Genomic DNA, 21,073 nt, shown 5'->3' on the forward strand with positions numbered 1-21,073 from the left:
CCAAAAGCATTAGAAGAATTTCAGCTGAAAATCTCTCCGTGCGGGTGGAATTCACAATACAGGTATACTCATGCACTAGAAATTCACGCACAATCGAGCCTCGTTGCGCAAAAAATAACTTGGAAAGCATTTCTCTAGAGTCAGCATGTTGCTAATCCCTCTGATACAGCTGAGGCACCACAAATACATTTTTTTGCTCACTCATTCTCAGCAAGTCAATGTGTTTAGCTATGTCAAAAGCTAAACAGAAAAATATACGAAAATTAAACAAGGAGTAGGAGAAAGAAGCGAAAGCGCAAAATTCTTTTCTTGTCTTCAAGCTACCTCCAGGCGTTTCCGATAGCCAAAAGCCAAGCTCTAAAAGCTATCAGCCCTCAGCTGAATCCTTAGCAGGCATGGCTAATGATGAAACAAAGCAAGCTAAGAGGTTACAATTTACAGCAGAACAAAGGCTATACAAGGACACTAGTCCAGGAATCTTATCCAAGCAACTATGCATCCCTGCACAAGTAGAAGGCCACACCTCATACAGTACAGAATTATGAGACAAGTCCTTAACGAAGTTCGCCCACAGCAGCAGCTCGAAGGAAATGACAGAGAGCTTGTTTTGCTTAAGACTCCAGTCTGAGGTCTCACCAGTGAGAGATTAAAATCAGTTGAACCTCTTGGTGTCAACACAAGACAAAGATTGCGGGTGGTACACAGAATATTTTTCTTGCTATTAACTAATCTAGTGAAATAAACCACAAAGTTCAGTAGATATGTAAGAAGACCATCTTTTATCTGGAATAGAACGAGAGCGGTCTTGAGGACATATTTAACAGGGGAAATATTCGAAGACTAATGTTGGTGCATAATGATCTAAAACATCAACATATATAGAAACTATTGAGTATAGGGTAACCTGTAATGGAAGGCAGAATGAAGCAAATATTGTAATTTGGGCATCAGAGGGCATATCTAATCTAATTCTTTAGACTTTGCAGACTCGGTCAGTCCTTGAAGACTGGGGCATTACGGATATGAAAATATTAGATGAAAGATATCCATCAGTTCTACTCTTAGTACAGGCAGAAGTTAACAGTGGAGAACATTAAATAGTAAGGGCTAAGAAGGGCAAACAAAACCTGTACAATGTTTAAAGATGCAATAGGACCGGGCAGCCAAAGCATCTTTGGCGGAACAGATTGTTTCCAGGAAAGAAAAATAATCACAAGGTCAATACGGCAAACTTGTTAACTCAGACAGCAGACTGGGACTGGATTTCAGCGGCTCTTAATGAGAACAAAAATGTTGGACTGAATATTCAGAATGGAGCATGCAAACCTTCTTGCACAACGGCTCAGAAAGGACTCTCCATTATCTCTTGGAACATTGCAGGATTGAAAAAACGAAAAAATGTGAGAATTATTTAGACACCCACGTACTGGGTTGTATCCAGAAAACGTGGGAGGAGGAGGAACTACCAGTAAGGGGCTTCATGGAATTTTTCAGTCCTGAAGAAAAAGCACCAAAACAAGCTCATCCGACGGGAGGCTAATGTCGGTGTCTGTCTAAAAGTCGTTAAAAACGATAACGCTAGATTAATGAGCTCCAAACATGCTTGGGATAAACATCGAAAATCTGGATTGTGGAAACATTGGGCTGGGGGGGTCATATTAAGACTTCTTGCTGCAGATTCATCGCCTTTTAAATATTTCCTAGGAGCCAGACATGAGTAGGAAAGTGCCTCTTAAAGACATGGTCATCCCCACTTTTTGCCTGGTATTCAATGCAATTTTGACTGTTAGTACACTGGGTTCCTGCTAACCAGGTCCCCAGCGCTGAATTGTCCCCACCCACCGTTGGCAAGACCTCTGGCACCCATGTAATTCCCCAATAGATGGTACCAGGGCGTGGGTACCAAAGAGTGTCTCTAGGGGCTACATCATGTATTGTGCCACCCTAAGGCGGCACATCCTTGTGAGCCATGCCTTCAGACACTGCATACAGTATATGTAAGTCACTCCTACAGCAGGCTTTCCAGCCCTAAGGCAGGGCGCACTACAATGCATGTGTGGATTTATTTGCCTGAGCAGTTATGCGCCTGTGCTGTCCAGTTCAATTCCTTCAAGTACAAGTGACCAGGGAGGCTATTTTAAATACAACAGCTGGAGACTGGTGAAAACGAGTTCTCCCAGCTACTTGATGACTTCACTGAAACCAAAGATGTTTGGTATCACAAATCTCACATTAGAAAACCCACACGGATTCCAGTGATTGATTTATTAATACCTACAACCAGAGGGCACCTTAGAGGTGCCCCCTGAAAACCTATCAGCTACTAGTGTGCTGACTGACTGACTGATATTAGCCAGCCTGCTACCACAGACGAGTTTCTGACCCTAAGGGGTAAAGATCTCTCATCTCAAGAGGTCAGGAACAAAGCCTACTCAGGCAGATGATGTTTACAGCCACTCCCACAGGAGAGCCTGATAGTTAGCATTCCAAGGAAGGGCGCTTCAAAGAGACCACCGCCTTTGGTATGCAAATCTAGGTTCCCTCACAGTAGCGGATATCGACTCAGACATCCTCACCCCGCATGTCCAGCGCCCATTTGGCGCCTGGGCAGGCGGGAGTATTAGTAGTCAGAGAGGCGTGCTCGCCTTCAGGCTAGTTCACCCCTAAGGTGGAATACCTAAAGTGAATACAAAAATCAGAAGTCTGTCATCTTTCTGATGGCATACTTAGGAACTCTGGGACAGGGTTATGCCCAATTCCCACAGGAAGTGATCATATAGGGGGCATAGTGACCCCAGGGGTAAATAGCCCATTGGCTACTACCCTACACTCCCCTAACACCACTAAATGTTGTATTTAGGGGTGCACCTGGCACCAGGAAATAGATAATGCAAACCTAATACAAGAAGAAGGACCGAAGAGCCCGGAAAAGTAGTAACCAGGGAGGAAGCAACTGACTTAGCGAGAACCCTGCCGGCCCGTTCACTGTTGCCGCCAATGGCACCAAAGTAGCCTCACCCTGCAAGTTGCTGTGCCTCCTAAAGCCTGGGAGCACTGCCAACACTTCTACCAAGACTCGGGAACTCCTGAGGAGCAGTAGAGTTGTTCCCCTGCACCTTGCAGGTACAAATGTAAAGATTCCAGACCGTTTAACCCCGACACCAGCTAGCACCACTACACCCGTCCCTCAAAGTCCTAGCTGAAGTAGGCTAACGGTGCCAGCATAGTCACCAGCCCTCCAGAGACAAAGTCAACCTTGGGTTTGCATGGAGGGGACTCATTGATGCCGCTTGCAGCCTCTGTGTAAAGTCCCCTGCCAGTGAGTGACTTGGCAGTGAAAAACCAGACGCCTCAAGACAACCCTACACCTTTCGCCCCTGGCTCGCGTGGAAGTGGATCAAAGGTGTCCTCACATCCCCGAGCATCATGAGGACGGACTGAGCCCCACTGTTGGTTCGTTCTGACTTCCCGAGACTCAGTTCAAACCTGCAGCCTCTTTCCAACTTGACCAATCCCCACTGTATAACACTGAGCACCCGTCACTGTATTGCAACACTGCACCCGGCAGCCGCTGGAGGTGCCGTGCTAGAGCTGCCGTGGACCTTGCCCTGTACTCACCTTGAGTCCTTAGAATTGGTCTTGTAAGTCGCTGTAGAGGACTTGTGCGCAGTATTTGCTTTTTCTTCACAGAATAACGTCGCCGCCTATGAAAATTGCACTAACTGTCGACTTTTGAAACCAAAATGTTATCCATCTCAAAATGACCTTACCTGATTGTATATATAAAAATATGTTATTTTTAGAAATTGGCGTGGATCTCCTTATTGGGTTGAGTGTACTATTACTGGACAGTGTATGTATTTGCAGATGTCTAACACTCCCTGTAATAAGCCTAAGGCTGTTCAACCACACTACCCCTTAAAAGAGCATCTTGGGATTGCTAGAGAAAGCCCCTATACACTCATTAGGGAATACCTGGACAACTTTTACAGTATACCTCTTTTTTGGCATACTACATAAAGAGTTAGCTTCCTACATTGGTGGTGCAGCCATGGGATTCAGGACTTGAAATTTGCTGTACCACTTGGTAAGTGAGTAATACCACTAAGGAATCCAAAATTGGCCTTAATAAAAAAAAAAAAAAAAAAAAAAATTGTTTGAAATGTTTCTGAATTGTTTAAAATAGATGGTAGGGCCTTGTATTAAGTCCCCCAGTCCAAACTGTTTAGAGTTTTTAAAGTATTTCAGTTAGTCATTTAGGCAACTAGAAATCTGCTTAAGATTTTTGTGTAATTTCTAAAAACCATGATTGAGGCAGCAGGTCCATCCCAGGAGCTCAACCAGGGCCCTTACATAAAACTTACGTTGACTCAACTTAAGGTCCCTGCCAAGCATGGAGCCAGACCATGGGGTCTATACTCACTAAAAGCCATCAGCAACAGCTTCTTGCACAAAATGCCAGAACCATGGCAGAGAATTACATTCCTGAGGAAGGAGAGGATGAGGATGAGGATTCCCTCAGCAGCCTAACTGATAGTAATTCCACAGGGAGTACTACAGATAGCATCCCAGAAGAAGTAGAGACTGAAGATGCAGATCTTCAGAAATGAGCCAAGAGGGTATAATTAGAGACTAAACTCTTAGCTATATAGAAAGAAAGGGCTGAGATGGGCAGAGGACCCATCTCGGGTGGCAGCAAAGTTTTAAACGAGGAGAAAGATGAAGCTTTTGACCCTAAAACCCTCCCAAAGGGATTGTCCCCAAATACACAGAGGATGATGAGATCACTAAATAGTTTACAGCCTTTGAGAGGACTTGCAAACTGAGGAAAAACAGCCAAATGTATTTGGGCTCTCTACTCTGGAAGCTGTTCTCAGGAAAGTGTAGAGATAGACTCTTGTTTGTATTTGGATTTGAATTTGTATACAGCGTAAATCACCCATAGGTCTCATAGCGCTTGTAGAAATTTGTGAGAAGATTGGATACGAGGTTGACCGAGGTCTAAAAGAGCCAGGTTTTCAGATTTTTGCTGAATGTTTTATGATTTGGATCGGTTCTAATTGGTAGTGGTAGTGAGTTCCATGTTGCTGGGCCTGTTTTGGAGAAACATCTGTCCCCGTTTCTGACTGTGCAGAGTTTTGGGACTGTTAGGAGGTGTTTGTCTGAGGACACTGAATGAGGCAGAAGCGGAGTCTTTTGACCTCATGAAGGATACCCTGATTGAGGGCTTTAGACTTACCAATGAGGAGTGCAAGATCAAGTCAGACCTTGGTACATTTTGTTGGCTTTTCAGTCAAAACACTGGGTGGCTGGTTGAAAGGTAACAAGGTGGGCTTAAACATTTTATTATGAAAGACAATTTGTTGAGTAACTGTGTTCCTAAAAGATCGCAGCAGTACCGGATAGACCTAGGTCCACTTTCTCCCCAAGAACTGGGAAAGAAGGTAGACCACTGGGTTAAGACTTTTGATTTGACATCAGGGTGCTGGCAAATTGGTCTGAGCCCAGGAGCAAAAGAGAAGTCTGAATTCTCCACCAGATATGGGTATTATAAGTTCACTGTGATGCCCTTTGGACTAAAGAATGATCCTGCCACCTTCCAAAGGTTGGTGAATAGTCCTTGCTTGGCTGAAGTCTTTTAATGCAGCATATCTTGACGATATTGTGGTCTATTGCTCCACTTGGCAGAATCACTTCATCCAGCTTGGAAAGGTCCTTGAGGCTCTGTAGAGTACAGGCCCCACTATCAAGGCAAGAAGGTGCAAAGGGGCCACATAGGGCATGGCTTTGTTGTATCCTTGGCCACCTTGTAAATAGAGGCCGAATGGAAGTGGACCAAAGGTGCCCTCACATTTCCGAGCATCATAAGGTCGGAGCCCCTCTGTTCGTGCAGACCGAGTAACATCCCAGTCCAAACTTGCAGCCTCTTTCTGACTGGACCCATCCCCATTGACTAACATGGGGCACCCAGCGCTGTATTGCACTGCTGCAGCCGGCTGCTCTAGTACCACTGGAGGTGATGTGTTGGTGCGGCCTTGGACCCTTGCCCTGTACTCCCCTTAAGACCTGAGGATTGGTCTCGCAAGTCGCTGTAGCGAACTTGCAGTCAATATCTGTTTTTTTTCTCCATAGGATAACATTGCCGCCTATGAAAATTGCACTGTCATTATTTCAAACCTCAAAGTGTTTCTAATTTGAACAGTACTTACCTGCTTATATTGATTCTGAATACATATAAAGATGAGTGATATTTTTATACATTGGGGTGGATCTCCTTATTGAGTCATGTGTACTATTCCTTGACTGTGTGTGTATTTACAGATACCCAACACTCCCCCCTGACAAGCCTAAGGCTGCTAGACCACACTACTCCCAAAAGAGCCCCTGTCCACTGATAAGGTAATACCTGGGTGCTTTTGCAGAATAATACATCGTTTTGGTATACCATATAAAGAGCCTGCCGGCATCCGGAAACCTTTCAGTAGTACCACTGCGTGCTGGTAGGGGACACTGTTCAACTCCATACCAAAGCTGTTCTGCTCCAGAAAGGACATGCATAGCTTATATAGGCACCACCCCTGCTTGCCGAAGTCAGCTCCTTTCTTTCTGTGCCTCCGGATAAGGGTCCGGAGCTTCCTCTGGTCTCTCGGAGACACTTTACCTTTTTCAAAATTCTAGTGTGCAAGAGAGGTGTTTCCCCCGAAAACGACAGGTTTTAAGCCTTGTACGGGATGCAGCAATCAAATGTCTGTGACAGATCCCCATCAGGTATGCCTGTGGTATCTGGGGTCGAGTCACATCTCCAAGGCCTGCAGTGACTGTACATGGATGAACCCAAAGGCCATCCCGGACTGCGGGGCAAAACTTTACATTGCCAAGCATAAGAAAACTCCTTGCCTGGACCGCTTGTAGTCATGGTCCAACTCCAAGGTTCGGCCTTCGCCCCACTGCAGGACTCACCGAAGCCGCTAGAGAGGCCAGTCTTTGTCATGATCAAAATATTCTAGTAAGTTAAAGAAGCTTAAGAAATCTAAGTGGTAGTGGGCCCCTTCTCACCACTCGCGCTCGCCTAACCAGGCCCGGGGGAAATGCTATGATTCTCCATCTCGCTCCTGGAGTCAGCTGACTTCGGAATCAATCTTGCAACTGGCCCTGGCACAACTTGACATGCTTGGGTCTCCGGCCAGCCCGTAACAGGTTAAAGAGTCCTGTGCAGCCGTGTTCTAGCTTTTTGGATCTTTGCCGGCTACTCTGGCACACCTTCGGCCAACAAGGAGCCAAGAGGCCTTCCATTTGTAATATCACTGGCAGGGTCACCCTTGGTGCCAGATGAACTCTCTGTGCCAGTTAGGACTCCTCTGGCTCTAGTCCGAACCCTGACATAGGCACCACAGCTAAGCCGGTTCCTGAAACTTCGATGCCAGTACCAAATCAATTTATGCCTAACAAAGAGCTACCCATTGTACTGTCAACTGTGAGACGGTGCCGGTCTGATCCAGCCAAACCTGCACCAATGACAGTTGAGCACTGCGTCCTCTGCCACCCTCCACAGGAAGACAGCACACCTTATAATTAGTGAGATGTGGGTGATAAGAATGCTCAGCCCTATCAAGATGAATACTGGTACGATGACTTGCAAGTGGCTGTGAGTCTTGATACCTCTCCTGAAACAGGTCTTCTCTCACCCCACGGACCAGCCCCAGAGGTGTGCTTCCTATGCCACTGTAATGCGTAGGGTGGATGAAGCCCTGGAATTCCAGCTCCAGATCTTGGAGGTAAAGACTAACATATTGACTAAATTTCCCTGGCCAGATCAAACATCTTCTGAGCTTCTCCTGCAATTTAACAAGGCCGTGAACAGACAACATATAGAGGGCATAGACCAAACCTTACTGTGGTTCACCAGTGAACCGCCAAATTGAATAGCATCATCGGCCTGCCCCAAGCCACCCTGCTTTTTTATCTCAGTATCTATCCTCTGAAAGTTTGCTGGTGCAGGCGTTTGGCAAGTAGACCAATTCCAACATGTTCCCAACTACTCCTCCAGATTGGGAGTCAAAACGTGATGAAACATTTGCCAAACTAGTATTTTCATCTATAAGGTTGGTCCGCAGGTTAGTTAATACCAGCTGCTGGCTTGGGTGCTATTCCCACACCCTTTGGCACCTTATGGCTCAAATTCTCCCAGGTGTCCCCGAAGATGTACGACCTGTCCTCGACCAAGCCATTCAGGACGGCCAGGATGCTGCCAAGTTAATGATTTGTTGTGGCTTGGACACCACCAATTCCATAGGTGGGCCATCAGCACCAGTGTTGCCGTTTGTCTGCCATATTTCGCTGCAGTCACCTGGTTTTACTTTCTGAAGCAATTTCCAGTTGTCCCTCGTGAACATACTGTTCGAGAATACTCACATGTTTGGGGACAAGGCCTACTCCACTGTCCAGCAGATCCATGACAGCAGAGCCAAGGAAAGGTCCTTGAGCTTATCTGTCCTACCTTGCCAACTGCATTAGCCCTACTGTTTCTTTCATGGTTTAGGCAAAGGTACTCCATACCGCCAGCCAATCAAACCCCAGCATGATGCCTAGCACCGCGCAGCCAAGGTAAGTGGGCTGGACAGTCTGGTCAGCTCCAATAAAAACACCTTCCAGTGGGACACAGGATTCGTCGATTCTTACCGGGTTGGCAGGCTATAACAGACAGGTGCGTCCTGCAAACTGTTCGGAAGGGCTATTCCCTCATTTCCTTTCTGCACCGTCATACCCTCCAATGTTTCCCAAACAACTGCCGGACAAAACATCCTTCTATTTTGTGGCAGGAGGTGAAAGCCCTCTTGGCCTATCGAGAGGGTGCCTACGCCGTAAGTAGGATGTTACTCCATTACTTCTTGGTGCCCAAAAAATGACAGAGGCCTCTGGTCTATTTTAGTCCTGCACCCTCTCAACGCCTTCTTCGGAAGGAAACATTCAAAATGTTCCCTCTGCCCCAGGTCTCGTCTTCCCTAGACCCGGGAGACTGGATGGTTGCACTGGATTTGAAGGATGCCCATTTCCATATGTCTGTCCTGTTTGACCTCTGGGGTTACCTGTGGTTCGTGGTGGAGCACAAGCATTTTCAGTTTGTTGTGCTCCATTTTGGTCTCACCAGTGCCCACTTGAGTGTTCACGTAAGTGATGGCAGCACATCTTTGGAGGCAGGGGTACCAGTTTTCCCTTACCTTTACTACTGGTTGTTGAAGGTGGCTATGCCCAGGCAGTCGTCAGTCATCTCCAGAGGAATCTCCGGTCATGTTTGGGGTTCACTATCAACATGCCAAAGTCATACTTGACTCCTTAGATACTCCACTTCATCTGAGCCAATCAGTACGCGAGTCAGTTGCATGCTTTTCCCCAGGGAACAAAAGCTTAGGACATTCAGGCTATGATCGTGATCTTTCAGCCTCGGTCCTGGATTTCTGTGAGGTAGACTCCGAAGCCGCTGGGACTGATGGCTTACTGCATTCTGTTAGTTGAGCACACCGGTTGGCATATGCAAGCTTTACAGTTGGATCTGAAGTCTCAGTAGGACCAACATTAAGGGAACTTTACTGATCATGTTCGGATTTTAGAAGGAGATTGCAAAAGATCTGCAGTAGTGGTTACTGGACCACCAATTGGGTCAGCAGTAGACCCTGCTCCTTTACCCTCCCAGAGCTGACAGGGATGATCAATGCATCGCAGTAGTGTGGCTCACCGGTTAGAGGCGGCAGACCTGAGAGCAGAGGACGGCCCGGGACCAGGGTTCGATTCCCGACGCGGCAGGTTTCTGGACCAGGGTCAGCGGACTCGATAATTCTCTCGCCTCGGTGCCCACTCTGATCAGCGATCACACTCGGCAACTCTGGGCATAAGCTTGCCTCATCTGCACTAACGGCCCCACCAGACCGCCGGGGATGCCTGGTCTCACCCTGGAGATACCCATTAAGGGACCATCTCTCAGGGAAGCCAGGAAGGGTTTCGCAGCGGTCGAAGCGCGGAGATACTCCTCCGGGAGTCTATCCTAGCGCTATATAAACCCACAATTAATTAATTAATTAATTAATTAATTAATTAATTAATTAATTAATTAATCGCTTCTGGGTTCTGGTGACCATCTGGGAGAGGTGGAGATCAGTGGTCAAGCCAATCTGATTTTGGGGTTCTGCGTCTGGAGGCACGGACAGTCTCGAAAGAAACTGACGTCAGTGTACAGGAGTGTCACATATACTGGCCCAGCACATCATTTATGGAAAGGATCCGCACTGTGCCACATACCGGCAATCAGAAATACTGCTGAAAAGTTTCCGGATCCAGTCTGGTGCCTGGGGAAAATTCAAAAGTTGAAGAATCTGCAGCTAGATAGAGTCTCAACCAGAAAGAGTGTGTTCCCAAAGGTAAGTAACTTGTTCATTAATCCAAAATCGAGCAAGAGGAAATTATTAATAGGATAGGTCATAATTTGGCAGAATTGGCATCTAAATATGGCAACATTCCCTGGACAGTCACAGGGGGTCTACAACTAAAACCTTGCCAACCAGGAGAGACAGATTTCAATATAAAATCGGTGCCAAGAGGAGTCTAATTCAGGGATCAAAATATAGCAACTCGGACCAACCAGATCACCCCTTCTTCAGTACCTTCGAGGTACCTTCGAGGTGCTGGGATTAAAGGCTCTCAATGGATGCTTTTTGCCACAAAAACCAATGGCTACACACGGAGTTAACAAGAGCCACATAGAGTTAAATTATACTTTCATTTTGGTTTGTTTGTTTGAGAAAATTGCAAGCTTCATCATAGTTCCAAGATGCAATAGTGAACACCAGCAGCAGCAGGTTATTGTTAGAAAAAATACCAAACTTGCATTGTCTATATCATCTCTAGGCATGCTATCAAGTCAACACCATTGAAAAAGAATATGCGCAAACTGCCACGCATTTCTAAAATATAATGAATGGAAAAAGGCACCAAATATCGCAATCTAGCAGACAAAATATCCAATCTCAGCCTGGGACATGGTGCAGAAAGAGTTAAAGTACAACTTGCGGTCCCTCAGCGACCCTTGAATTGTTGTAAGCCCCATCCCAAAAACAAATGGTAATCATTTTCATTTGAAATCTTTATTTCGATCTATTAAAAAAAATAATAAAAGCACAAATGCATCATATCAAACCGTTAAAAAGACCGTAACACAATTCACAATCATAAAATTTTAGGTAACCTTTACAGTAATTCAAGTTAGCGTGCCCCTCGACTTTCTTTTTCTCATACAAGCCCACAGAAAAGATGCTATTTAGAAACAAACATACGAATTAGGCAAAGACTTCAGAAAGTACAGGGCCACCCGGCATTGTTTAAAATGTTTAAGTCTTAAGATGGGTAAAATAAAAGTTTCTCTTTCTTTGTGGTAAAATTTACAAAACAATACCAAGTGTAGATCAGTTTGGGGTGAGACATTGTCACACAGACACGAGATGAGGTCAGCGTGCTTGAACTTCCTCTCTGGGAACCTGAGCATCAGGGGGATAACGTTGAGACGAAAACGCACCAAGATAAATCTGTGTTGACCCATAGTGATACGTGAGAGGTAGAAATAGTGATGGTCTCCCGCAGGTCTAGTCGAAATGAGGACATGGGTGCTAAGCGTCTGTTGTTGACAAATTCTCCCCCTGCAAATAAAATCAGCCCTCTGCATCTATAGATTGGTCAGTTTCTGTTTAGAGATGATCCTGCAAGAAGCTGTGTCTTTAAACACCTCCCACTACCAGATTGCTCTTAGCTCGGCTTCTACATAACTGAGCCAACTGATCCCTCTGCGACCCTCCAACCTCATGCAATTGCCAATAATTCGTTTAGTTAAATTAACCGTCGATCTCCACCAGATGGAGAACCACAGTAGGTGGACAGGACAGGTAAGGGAGTCCTAGTTCAAGATGTAAGATGAAATTGGATGCTGTGGGTGGTAAGGAGAACCTAGACTTAAAAAAGGGGTCTTCAATTCTCTGCAATTTCTCAACATTAGCCATCCCCCAGACTCTGGCCCCGTAGGTTACTGCCGCCTTTGTTTTGCTAGATAGATAGTTTTAACCGTGTCCACGGGCTAGCCCCCAACTTCTTTAGAAAGCCCCTCATCGCTAGTAGGCTTCTTTCCATGCCCAAGGCTCTGGCAGCCACCAATTTCGACCAAGTTTGTTTGCTGTCAAACAGAACGCCCAAGTACACAAAAGAGTCAACTACTTCGATTTTTTTGGAGGCTAAGTGAAAATGAGGCACTTTTGCACCTCGGGTATTTCCAGCTATGATGATAAAAGATTTACCCTCATTTACACGGAGATCCAACGAAGCCATAAAGGCAGCATATGCAGTTAAGAGACTCTGAAGAAGTGAAAATAATGAAGTGGAGACATGCTGAAGTCTTAATGTTTCGCTGTCCTTGCTAATAACACTGCATCATCGGCGTAAGCCAATAGTGGTAAGGAGGAGTCGTCAAATGTAGGAACGTCGAGAGTTGAGCCAGACAGGGCTGTCTCCACCCCGTTGATATAGATAATGGTACTCAAAAGCACCAGGAGTACAGTGACAAATTCTACATACAGAAATCGAGAAATCAAAAAACCTCAACGACACAACAGAACAAACTAAGAAATGTTTGCATAAAAGAATTGCCGGAGGCCAGATCAACTCAATCTTGACATAACTACTCAAAGCTTATAAAAATCAAGAAGCAGAAGAACTTCTGATTACTCATTAACTTTTCGGAGAGAGGCCCCAGCCGGACAGTAGGCAATAATGTTGACTAGCAAGGATGAATTATATGAAGGTTTTATACTAGGACACTGGCTCTCAACAAATACTAAAATGAGAACCAGATTAATTTTGCTCTCTGCAATACCATCACAAAGAAATAAAAGAACAAATCAGAAACGTCATGGGAAATGGAGGACCAGGCCCTACTGGCCTACCTGCTGCCATCTATAAACAAGATCCTGAGTACTGACTGGACTGAAAATTTTCATATTTTGTTAAACTTCTGTCAAGCCTAAGAAATTAAACCAGATTCTTGGCAAGGATTGGTGCCTTGCCCCATTTTTAAAAAAAAGTACATATTCCAGCCTCAAGAGCTATCATTCGATAGCATTACTGGACACCGATTTAAAGTACTTTGCAAACCTACTGCTGGCAGAATTGCAAGAGTGGGCATCCAAAGAAAGATTAATCCATTTTAATCAAACAAGGTTTAAACCCAAGTCAAACACAATGGACAGCATGGACAACATGGTAGAGCGGTCAATGATAACTGAAAAGTCACACAAAAAAAACCACCTTCTCTATACTGGTTTCATTGATTTCACCAAAGTATATGACTTTTTATGGAAAAGACTGGCTTCCTGGAACATTCCAGGTAACTTGTTTCACGTCATAAAACTCCTGTACACTAATACTTGGGTTCAAATAAAGTTGAACGAGAATCAGGTGTTCTCATCAAAAGTGCCTACACAGAGAGAGCTTAAGGAAGGTTGTGTGCTTGCTCCAACCCATTTTAACTTGCTTATTTCAGACTTGAGCGAATACACGTTCTTATTGAGAAGTGGCAACGCTAAAATGCTTTTTATCTGGAAGGAGATGCAATCAGGAGAAAGAATAACTGCCGAGGGCTATTATTAACTGCAGCTTTTCGAGCCTGGGAGGCTGAATCTGTATGGGAATCAGATTTACCATACAATGTTTTTTTTTTTTTAACAGTTGTAAAACAAGTAAAAGAATTTCCTTTATCAACGATAATCAACAATGTATTAAAAAGAGCCTGACGTCACTAATAATTAATACATATAAACAAGTTCAGTCACCAAATTATTTGGCTGAAACATTTACGGCCTATTTTAAAATAAGGCTACTAAAATTCAGTTTGGGGCTATTTTCTTCCTATGACCCATTACCAAAATAGTTTGACAAGCCTCATTCACAGCAAAAGAATTGCTAATTCACCTTTTTTGCACTTTCCTATTGAATGAACACAGATATTGGCTTTGTATTGTTTATAATCAATATGCTAATAGAAAGTATGAGAGGAGAATTAACTTCTGGTACTGCTAGATATATTACATTTATGAACAGATAAGTTATTAATGCAAAAGAGAAGTACAGAGGATACATTACATATATAATATTTGAGGAGGCCCAGAGAGCAAATCGATTATTCTTCAGGGTTTGGCTGCTAGCAATATAAGACTTTGAAGCTTGTATAGCAAGAACTGCCTTTTGGTATGTGGCTAAAAGGGCCTTGAACGTCATTCTATGCTTCCATTCTTGCCTCTTTAACTCGCCTGTGGTTTTAAGATTTGCAAACTGCTTTTAAATGTCTTATATTAACAATTTGCTCTTTTCCACAGACTTGGGTCATATTTTAACCATAGCAGAAAGTTTTTGGCATTATGAACTTTTTGGGTGCTATACACTTTAATGTTTTGTAGAATGTTTGTGGCTTGAATTAACTAAAATAGAAAGATTTATTTACTATAGAGACACAAAAGTGTCATGTAAAAATGGTTTGTAGTATGTATGGTGTGACATCTGTGTTGTGTGACATTACCATATCTGTGAGGATTCAACAGAAAGAACAATTGCTTTCAACAGTGATCCTTCACTTATTGGTTTGAGTATTAAATACAGAATTTTTTATGTTTTTTTAAAGGTCACCAACACCAGTTTTGTTATGAGATTTTGGAGAGAATTTTTGACAGTACAAACCATTATTTGGCAGTTTACCACAGTGGTATAAAAGGCTGACCTCTATCATATTTACTAACCATCAAGAAACAATATGGGGTTAGCTAATCAGATAGACGTAGGAATACTGTGACAAAAGGTTTGGGTAAAAACTGAAAAACACTGCTGTTTCTGGAGTGTCCCAATAAAACAAAGATGTTATAATGGTTTCTCCTCCCAAACACTTAACTTGCACAGCAACAATTAAGTAATGGGCTAGACGGCCTCAAACACTCAAGTGTTTTATAGTAAATGACCCAACTCACCAGGCATAAGTCTACAGCAACCAGGCAACATTTGTAAATAAAATGTTTTTTTCTGAGGATAAAGAATTGCTTAAATTTAACCCACTGCAGTAAATCCGTCCGTACAAACATCACAACTGGCAGCCGTTAGAACAGTATATGACAAAAACTTTAGGATATCCCATTTCCACCAAAACATTTTCTTTCATCTACTAGGTTTATCAACAGGTATCCAAATCACTGCAAAACATACCATCCATATCAAGTCCATCGCCTTCATCATCGTCGTCATCCTCATCACCATCACCTTGTCCTAGGCATTGCGGGGGCTTCAGGCAATCCTTGGAAATTAATTGGTAAATAATTAGATTTTGTTCACCACAAATATGACATCATCTCAGCCTTCATAGAAATATGTTATAGATTATAAATATTTTCCTTGTCAACAAGAGTTGAGCACCATTTGCCAACATTCCTCGATAAAGGGTGAGTTTGTAATGGGCACATACTGCACCTGGCATACCTAAAAAAGTTCTATATTTTTCAATGATATGTAACTTATTCTACAAGAAATGGTGTGTTTCCTTTATACATTGCAGCAATATTTTATACTACAATATGCGCCTACAACACCAAACATTTCAGTAGTTGAATTGTGCATTTTTAATGTTAAAGCCCTCCCAAACAACATATGCAGATAGTGACATTACCTTCTCATCCTCTTCTTTCCTTAGTTATTAGGTCCCACGCCTGTGAGGCTGACACTTTGTCTAACATAAAAGAATCCACAGGATTTCCCTCCCCTTTTCATCATGCAAGGGTGTGTCAGTTCTAGATTCTAACGCAAGCCTACAAAGCCTTTCATGAAGTAGGACCTGCCTACATCAACCATTGACTGAACTTCCACCAATCTGCTAGACACCTGCGCTCCTCTTCAGTCAAGCACGTGCAGACAGAGACAGACACACACATCCCCGCTGCCAAGACCTGGAACAACCTCACACCCAGAGACATGCCTGGGCCCCGGGGGATGTGGTCCCCGGGGCCAAAATTGGCATTCAGGGCGGGGTCTGCGCGGATCCTTCACCTCACTAAAAAAATATATATCTATTTATCCTAAGGCCGTGGAAGGGGTCTCCTGTGCCAAAATCAGCAAGGGAGGGAGTGGGGTCGAGCAGCTTCCCTCCCCTCATTCAGTTAAGGCCGGGCCCCAGGGGATGTGGCCCCAGGGCCAAAATAGGCCCAGGGAGAGGGGCAGCACAGTTCCGCTCCCACTTTCAAATGTGGCCTAGCCACTCACATACCCACTCGCAAACCCACCTACCGGCTCCCAGACCGAAGCAGAGACTCACGCACACACTCATAGACCCGCTCAGACACTCACATACCCACTCACAGACTCATACAGCTGCTCACCCATACAGCCGCTCACACACCCATACAACCGCTCACACACCCATACAACCACTCACACATACACACTCAGACCGATGCAGCCACTCACACAACCTGTCACGGTCCTATACAGCCACTCACATACCCCTCTCAAGGTTTACAGGCTACAGTCAGGAAACCAAATTTAGAAAAGAAAATCGTAGAAATTAATGGAAAAAACCCCAAAGGTTACAGGGACGTTGTAGTTATGATATATAATTAAAAAATACAGACTAATTTACCGGAAATACCGAAGGTTACGTGGTCATTATAGTTAGGCTCAGATTTCACTGATACAAAACCATAAAAAGTCAGCAGTTATGGTTACCTGAGCCAACAATAACTTACAATGTGATATGTGAGGTTAAACGCAGTGCATTGCCGTCACGTATGTTATAGTTAGTTCAGGTAACTATAACTGCTGAATTTCTATGGTTTTGTACAAATGAAATCCGAACCTAATTTTATAATGTCCCTACAATATTTGGCGTATATATGTATGCATATACAGATAAATAAATAATCCAATAAAGAAAAAAAGAGCGGCAATCCCACCAACAGCTGCCAAACTCTTAGGCAGGGTGCCTCTCATTAAGAGAGGGTAAGATTAACAATACAGATTCACGCTCCAACAGATGGGGCACTCGTGAGTCACTTTGATCAAACATTTATTTCAGCGTATGCGTTGCAGCCGTAAGCCTTCCTCAGTGCTACAAATGCTATTGTGTTGGCTGCAAGCAATTGTGTCACAGGCTACAAGAACATTTTGAGATTTTGGCAACAAATAAAGGAAATGCTTACTGAACTGGAGCGCTGGACTGCTATGTACTTTGCCTGAGAGAATCCTGATTGGGACTTAGCCAACTTACACTTATATACTTTGAAGTCACTTCTTACGTTTAGGAGTGTGCGGATTTCGGTCATTTAAACTTGCTTCAGAAGGCATTGAGGGATTCTTGTGGTTGATACAGATTTGCTTGTGGTCCGGCAATCAATTATTTAGTGGATTATATGGTAACAATGATATGTACAGTATTCTGCTAGTGCCCCAATCACCACATTTTAACTCGCCTGTACTCCTATTTACCAAGACGGAACATGGTATGCATAATTTGAAACTAGAACAGTAAAGCCGCAAAGAAATCATCACAGGAAACTTTTTCCTTCTGCAGTGTGAACTTGTTCTAAATTCACAGGCTGTGCAAGGACTGAAAACTTGTAGATTTAGATAATGAGAAGCATTTGGGTAGGTCTTGTACGGAAAGAATGGTCGGAGAGACTTTGGTGGCAAATTTGAAAATGGAATAAAATATGTATGAACTGAAGATGTGACAATGTTGCCAAACTAGGGACACCAGCATTAGTACCAGTGGGGTTGCCATCTAAGCTATGATGACATTGATTGCTAATTTCACGGGGACATTCTGGGTGTTTGCAAAGGGGGAGAAATTTGCTGGTTTGTACGGTTTTTCAAAATGATGGGCATTATGGTTTGTGTGGAGGTTAACAGATGTAACATCAGTGGTGTTTATGAACAGCAAGTTGGTCAGTAACGCTTGTCCGACTGGGGACTCTTGTTTTTATTGCACTGTTATACCATACTGCCTTCTAAATAAACATACTATCAGACAACCAAGTTAGTGACAGCATATGTAAAGAACACTTTCAATTGAATAAAGTTAAGCTGTTTTTACCTTGTGGAATATGCTGAACTTCTAGCATGCATAGACTTCTAAAGCGTACTATAACTAAATGTACTGAACAATTCATCGCACAGTTGTTCCCATTGTCACTGACATTTCAAGGGTTTGTGAAGCAAGGGAGGCAAGATGTAGGCCTACTTTGTTCTGCATTTTGATTGGTCTTTTTAGTATGTAAGAGCCTATTAAACACAAACTTGGCAATGCCCTTTCTGCCATTGATTAAGCAATAGGAAGAAAGGAAACCAATTAAACAAATTAATAAATGAGAAGAGAAGAAGCCATTTTAGAATTTTGGATCTGCATGTGAACTAGCTTGTCTTTATGCACTTTGTTGGTATGATTGCAGGCCTGATTTTGTTAAGCGTCAATGGGGAGGTAATGGCTACTAATAAGCGCACCTTGAACATCAGATGTTTAAGGGATGATGTCTGTACTGGTTCAATAGGCATCTGCTGCAGCAAAATGAAACGGAGCTTTCAAATACACTCTGATTACACTATATACAATAAGACATATATGGAACAGGTATCGGATGGTAATATGAGGGTAAAGATGGTTGGGGCTATAACTGGCATCATGAAAGAAAAAAAGTTTAGATTTTGCAGCAAAATGTACAAGGCATGCCATCATTTCTGAAGAGCTTGAACCTTTGAGGAAGATTCAAACATCCAACCTCTAGGCATTCAGGAATAAAGCTGATAAGTTTTTGATGGGAGGAGCCAAGCTAGCGACCAAGATGGCCGCTTAGGCTCCCGGCTCCGTAGACCTTCTTATCCTGCCACAAGATCCGGTTACTTATCCTGCGCCTATTCAACACCCTCGTACAGATGAATCGTAACGACACCTGAACGAGTGATCCCGAGCGATCTACCAGCTTCTGGGACGGAGAAACGTTGCATGGAAGTTTGCGGCCTACATCAGCATTCGAGCCGGGGCCTCGAGTATGGGAGCAGCCGGCCACTAGTTGAACAACATCGGCCATGAATGTCCGGGAGGGACCGGTCCACTGACATGGATGTGGAGTTTTGCCTGATTCCAGCGGTAAACATCTGAACTGATTAGTCGTGCAAGTGTAGCGATACAATAACACAGCGGAAATGTTTGGGTCGCTCCAATTCATGCAGCCCGGAGTATGACAGACATTATTTGGGACTCTGCCCGTTGGATACGGGCGCAATCCTGAACATTACCTTGAAATGTCCCAACAAATCGATGGGTTTACATCTGGACTAACTTTAAAGCAGAACGGGGTCTATCTCTATAGACGCGGGGCTCAAATGGCGATCGAGAAGAACGAAATGGCGCCTGATTTTGCACTAGTCATAACTCAGACTCGCTCCTCCAAAGTGACCGAGAAAGATCGAGCGAACCACTTGGGTCGATATACTCTGTCCAAAGATGGTAGGAATGGCGATGATAGGGGAGAAGAATTAGCACTGGCCGGGGCTGGACTGACAATTGGAGCGGTCATGGCGGCTATCGGTGACTTGCACTCTTCCCTGGGCCAGAGAGCCCGAACCTTGGAAAATAAATTGGTTGCTATAACATCTGAACTGGGGCTAATGAGAACGACTATTATCCCACCGATTGACAAACCGAGAGCCATGATACCTACAGCTGCTGCACCAACCAACGATTTACACCCCAGGAAACGGGAGAATCGGGAGTCTCTGGACTACACATTTATTAATTTCCGAGCACTGGAGGTCCTGAATGAAGCCTTGCATTTAACAGCTGCTCTGGTGGTGGAAAATGTGTGTGGCGCTAATCAATTGACTGATCGAACTGAGACTCAAGGATGGTTTGACTGTATGGCCCGTTCTTCCTTCCCGGACTCCAAGCAACTGGTCTGGAAATATTGCCGGGGGTTCTTTTCGGTACGGACGGAACTCCGAGACAGTATGATCGAATATGCCCAGTTGTTTCCGGCTTGCTTCCGTGTGTTGCTTGACGACTTTCTTTGGCCCTTCAACTCTCTAGAGATGGCGGCAGTCCGGCTAGGAAACATCTGTGCGCCTGATCGAGCGGGCCAAGGCTGAGAAAAACTGACCGTTTGAAGACATTTATTGGCTTGGTGGATGTGTGGGACTCACTTACAAAACATTGGTAACGGGGGTGAACTTGGCGAAAGACGATTACCCGACTCTCAGTCTGTTTGATTAACAGCTATTTATTCTGTGAATAAAGGGGAAGCTAAAACATGGCTGGGGGGAGAGGCCGGGAGCCTGTACGAAGGTCCTCCTCCAATTACTATTTTTAGTTAATGTATTTTAGATGGGGCGACAGGCACACTGCTAGTTTGGGTTGAGCGTAAGCTTTATGCAGGGGTGCAGGATGGGGAGTTGCGCTTATTGCGCTGTTTATTTTTCTTTTCAGTTTTTCTCCCTTTTCTTGGTCTTTCCAAGTACGAATATCCGCCATATATCCTGTTTATATTCTAATATCGGGTGGCAATACAAGTTCTACTATTTTGACTTATTTATGGTATATGTTGATGTCCATAATTTATCCTGTATATGACTTTAATATCGAGGGGGCTATGCAAGCTTGGATATCCTGATTCAGTGGGTGGGCGGGACCTGAGTGCTACACGCTGAGGGTATATCATGAATGTCATTTGCTCCTGTATTTTTGATTAACTATAGGCATATGTCTTAGTGTCCTGCTTGATGTCCCTCTAATATCCTGATGTCATAATTGCTTGATTTACTGTTCATAATTGACTGTATTGCACTCGGTACGCCCTTTTTATTCTTTGTTTTTATATGAATCAAAAAAAAAAATTAAAAAAAAAAAGCTGATCAGTGGAGCGCTTTCAATTCTGGATGTCCGACGTGTGCCTCAGACAAAGATGTGGTAGAGGTTGTAGTTAACCATATGAAGCTGCTGCCATGCTGGTGTGAAGGTCAT

General features: G+C 44.0%; 1 protein-coding gene across 2 annotated transcripts in view; it reads right to left on the reverse strand.

Annotated features, from left to right (window-relative positions):
- The window catches only part of ATG3 (autophagy related 3), a 161,059-nt gene that overhangs the window by 71,085 nt on the left and 68,901 nt on the right, over positions 1-21,073 (reverse strand). For both annotated transcript variants that reach the window (XM_086934097.1, XM_086934098.1), the window contains exon 8: positions 15,280-15,367. In XM_086934097.1, coding sequence (XP_086790223.1) covers positions 15,280-15,367 — 88 coding nt within the window. The remainder of the gene's footprint in view (positions 1-15,279; positions 15,368-21,073) is intronic.

This window comes from Lissotriton vulgaris, chromosome 8 (genome assembly GCF_964263255.1).
Source record: "Lissotriton vulgaris chromosome 8, aLisVul1.2, whole genome shotgun sequence".
In the NCBI taxonomy this organism is placed as follows: domain Eukaryota; kingdom Metazoa; phylum Chordata; class Amphibia; order Caudata; family Salamandridae; genus Lissotriton; species Lissotriton vulgaris.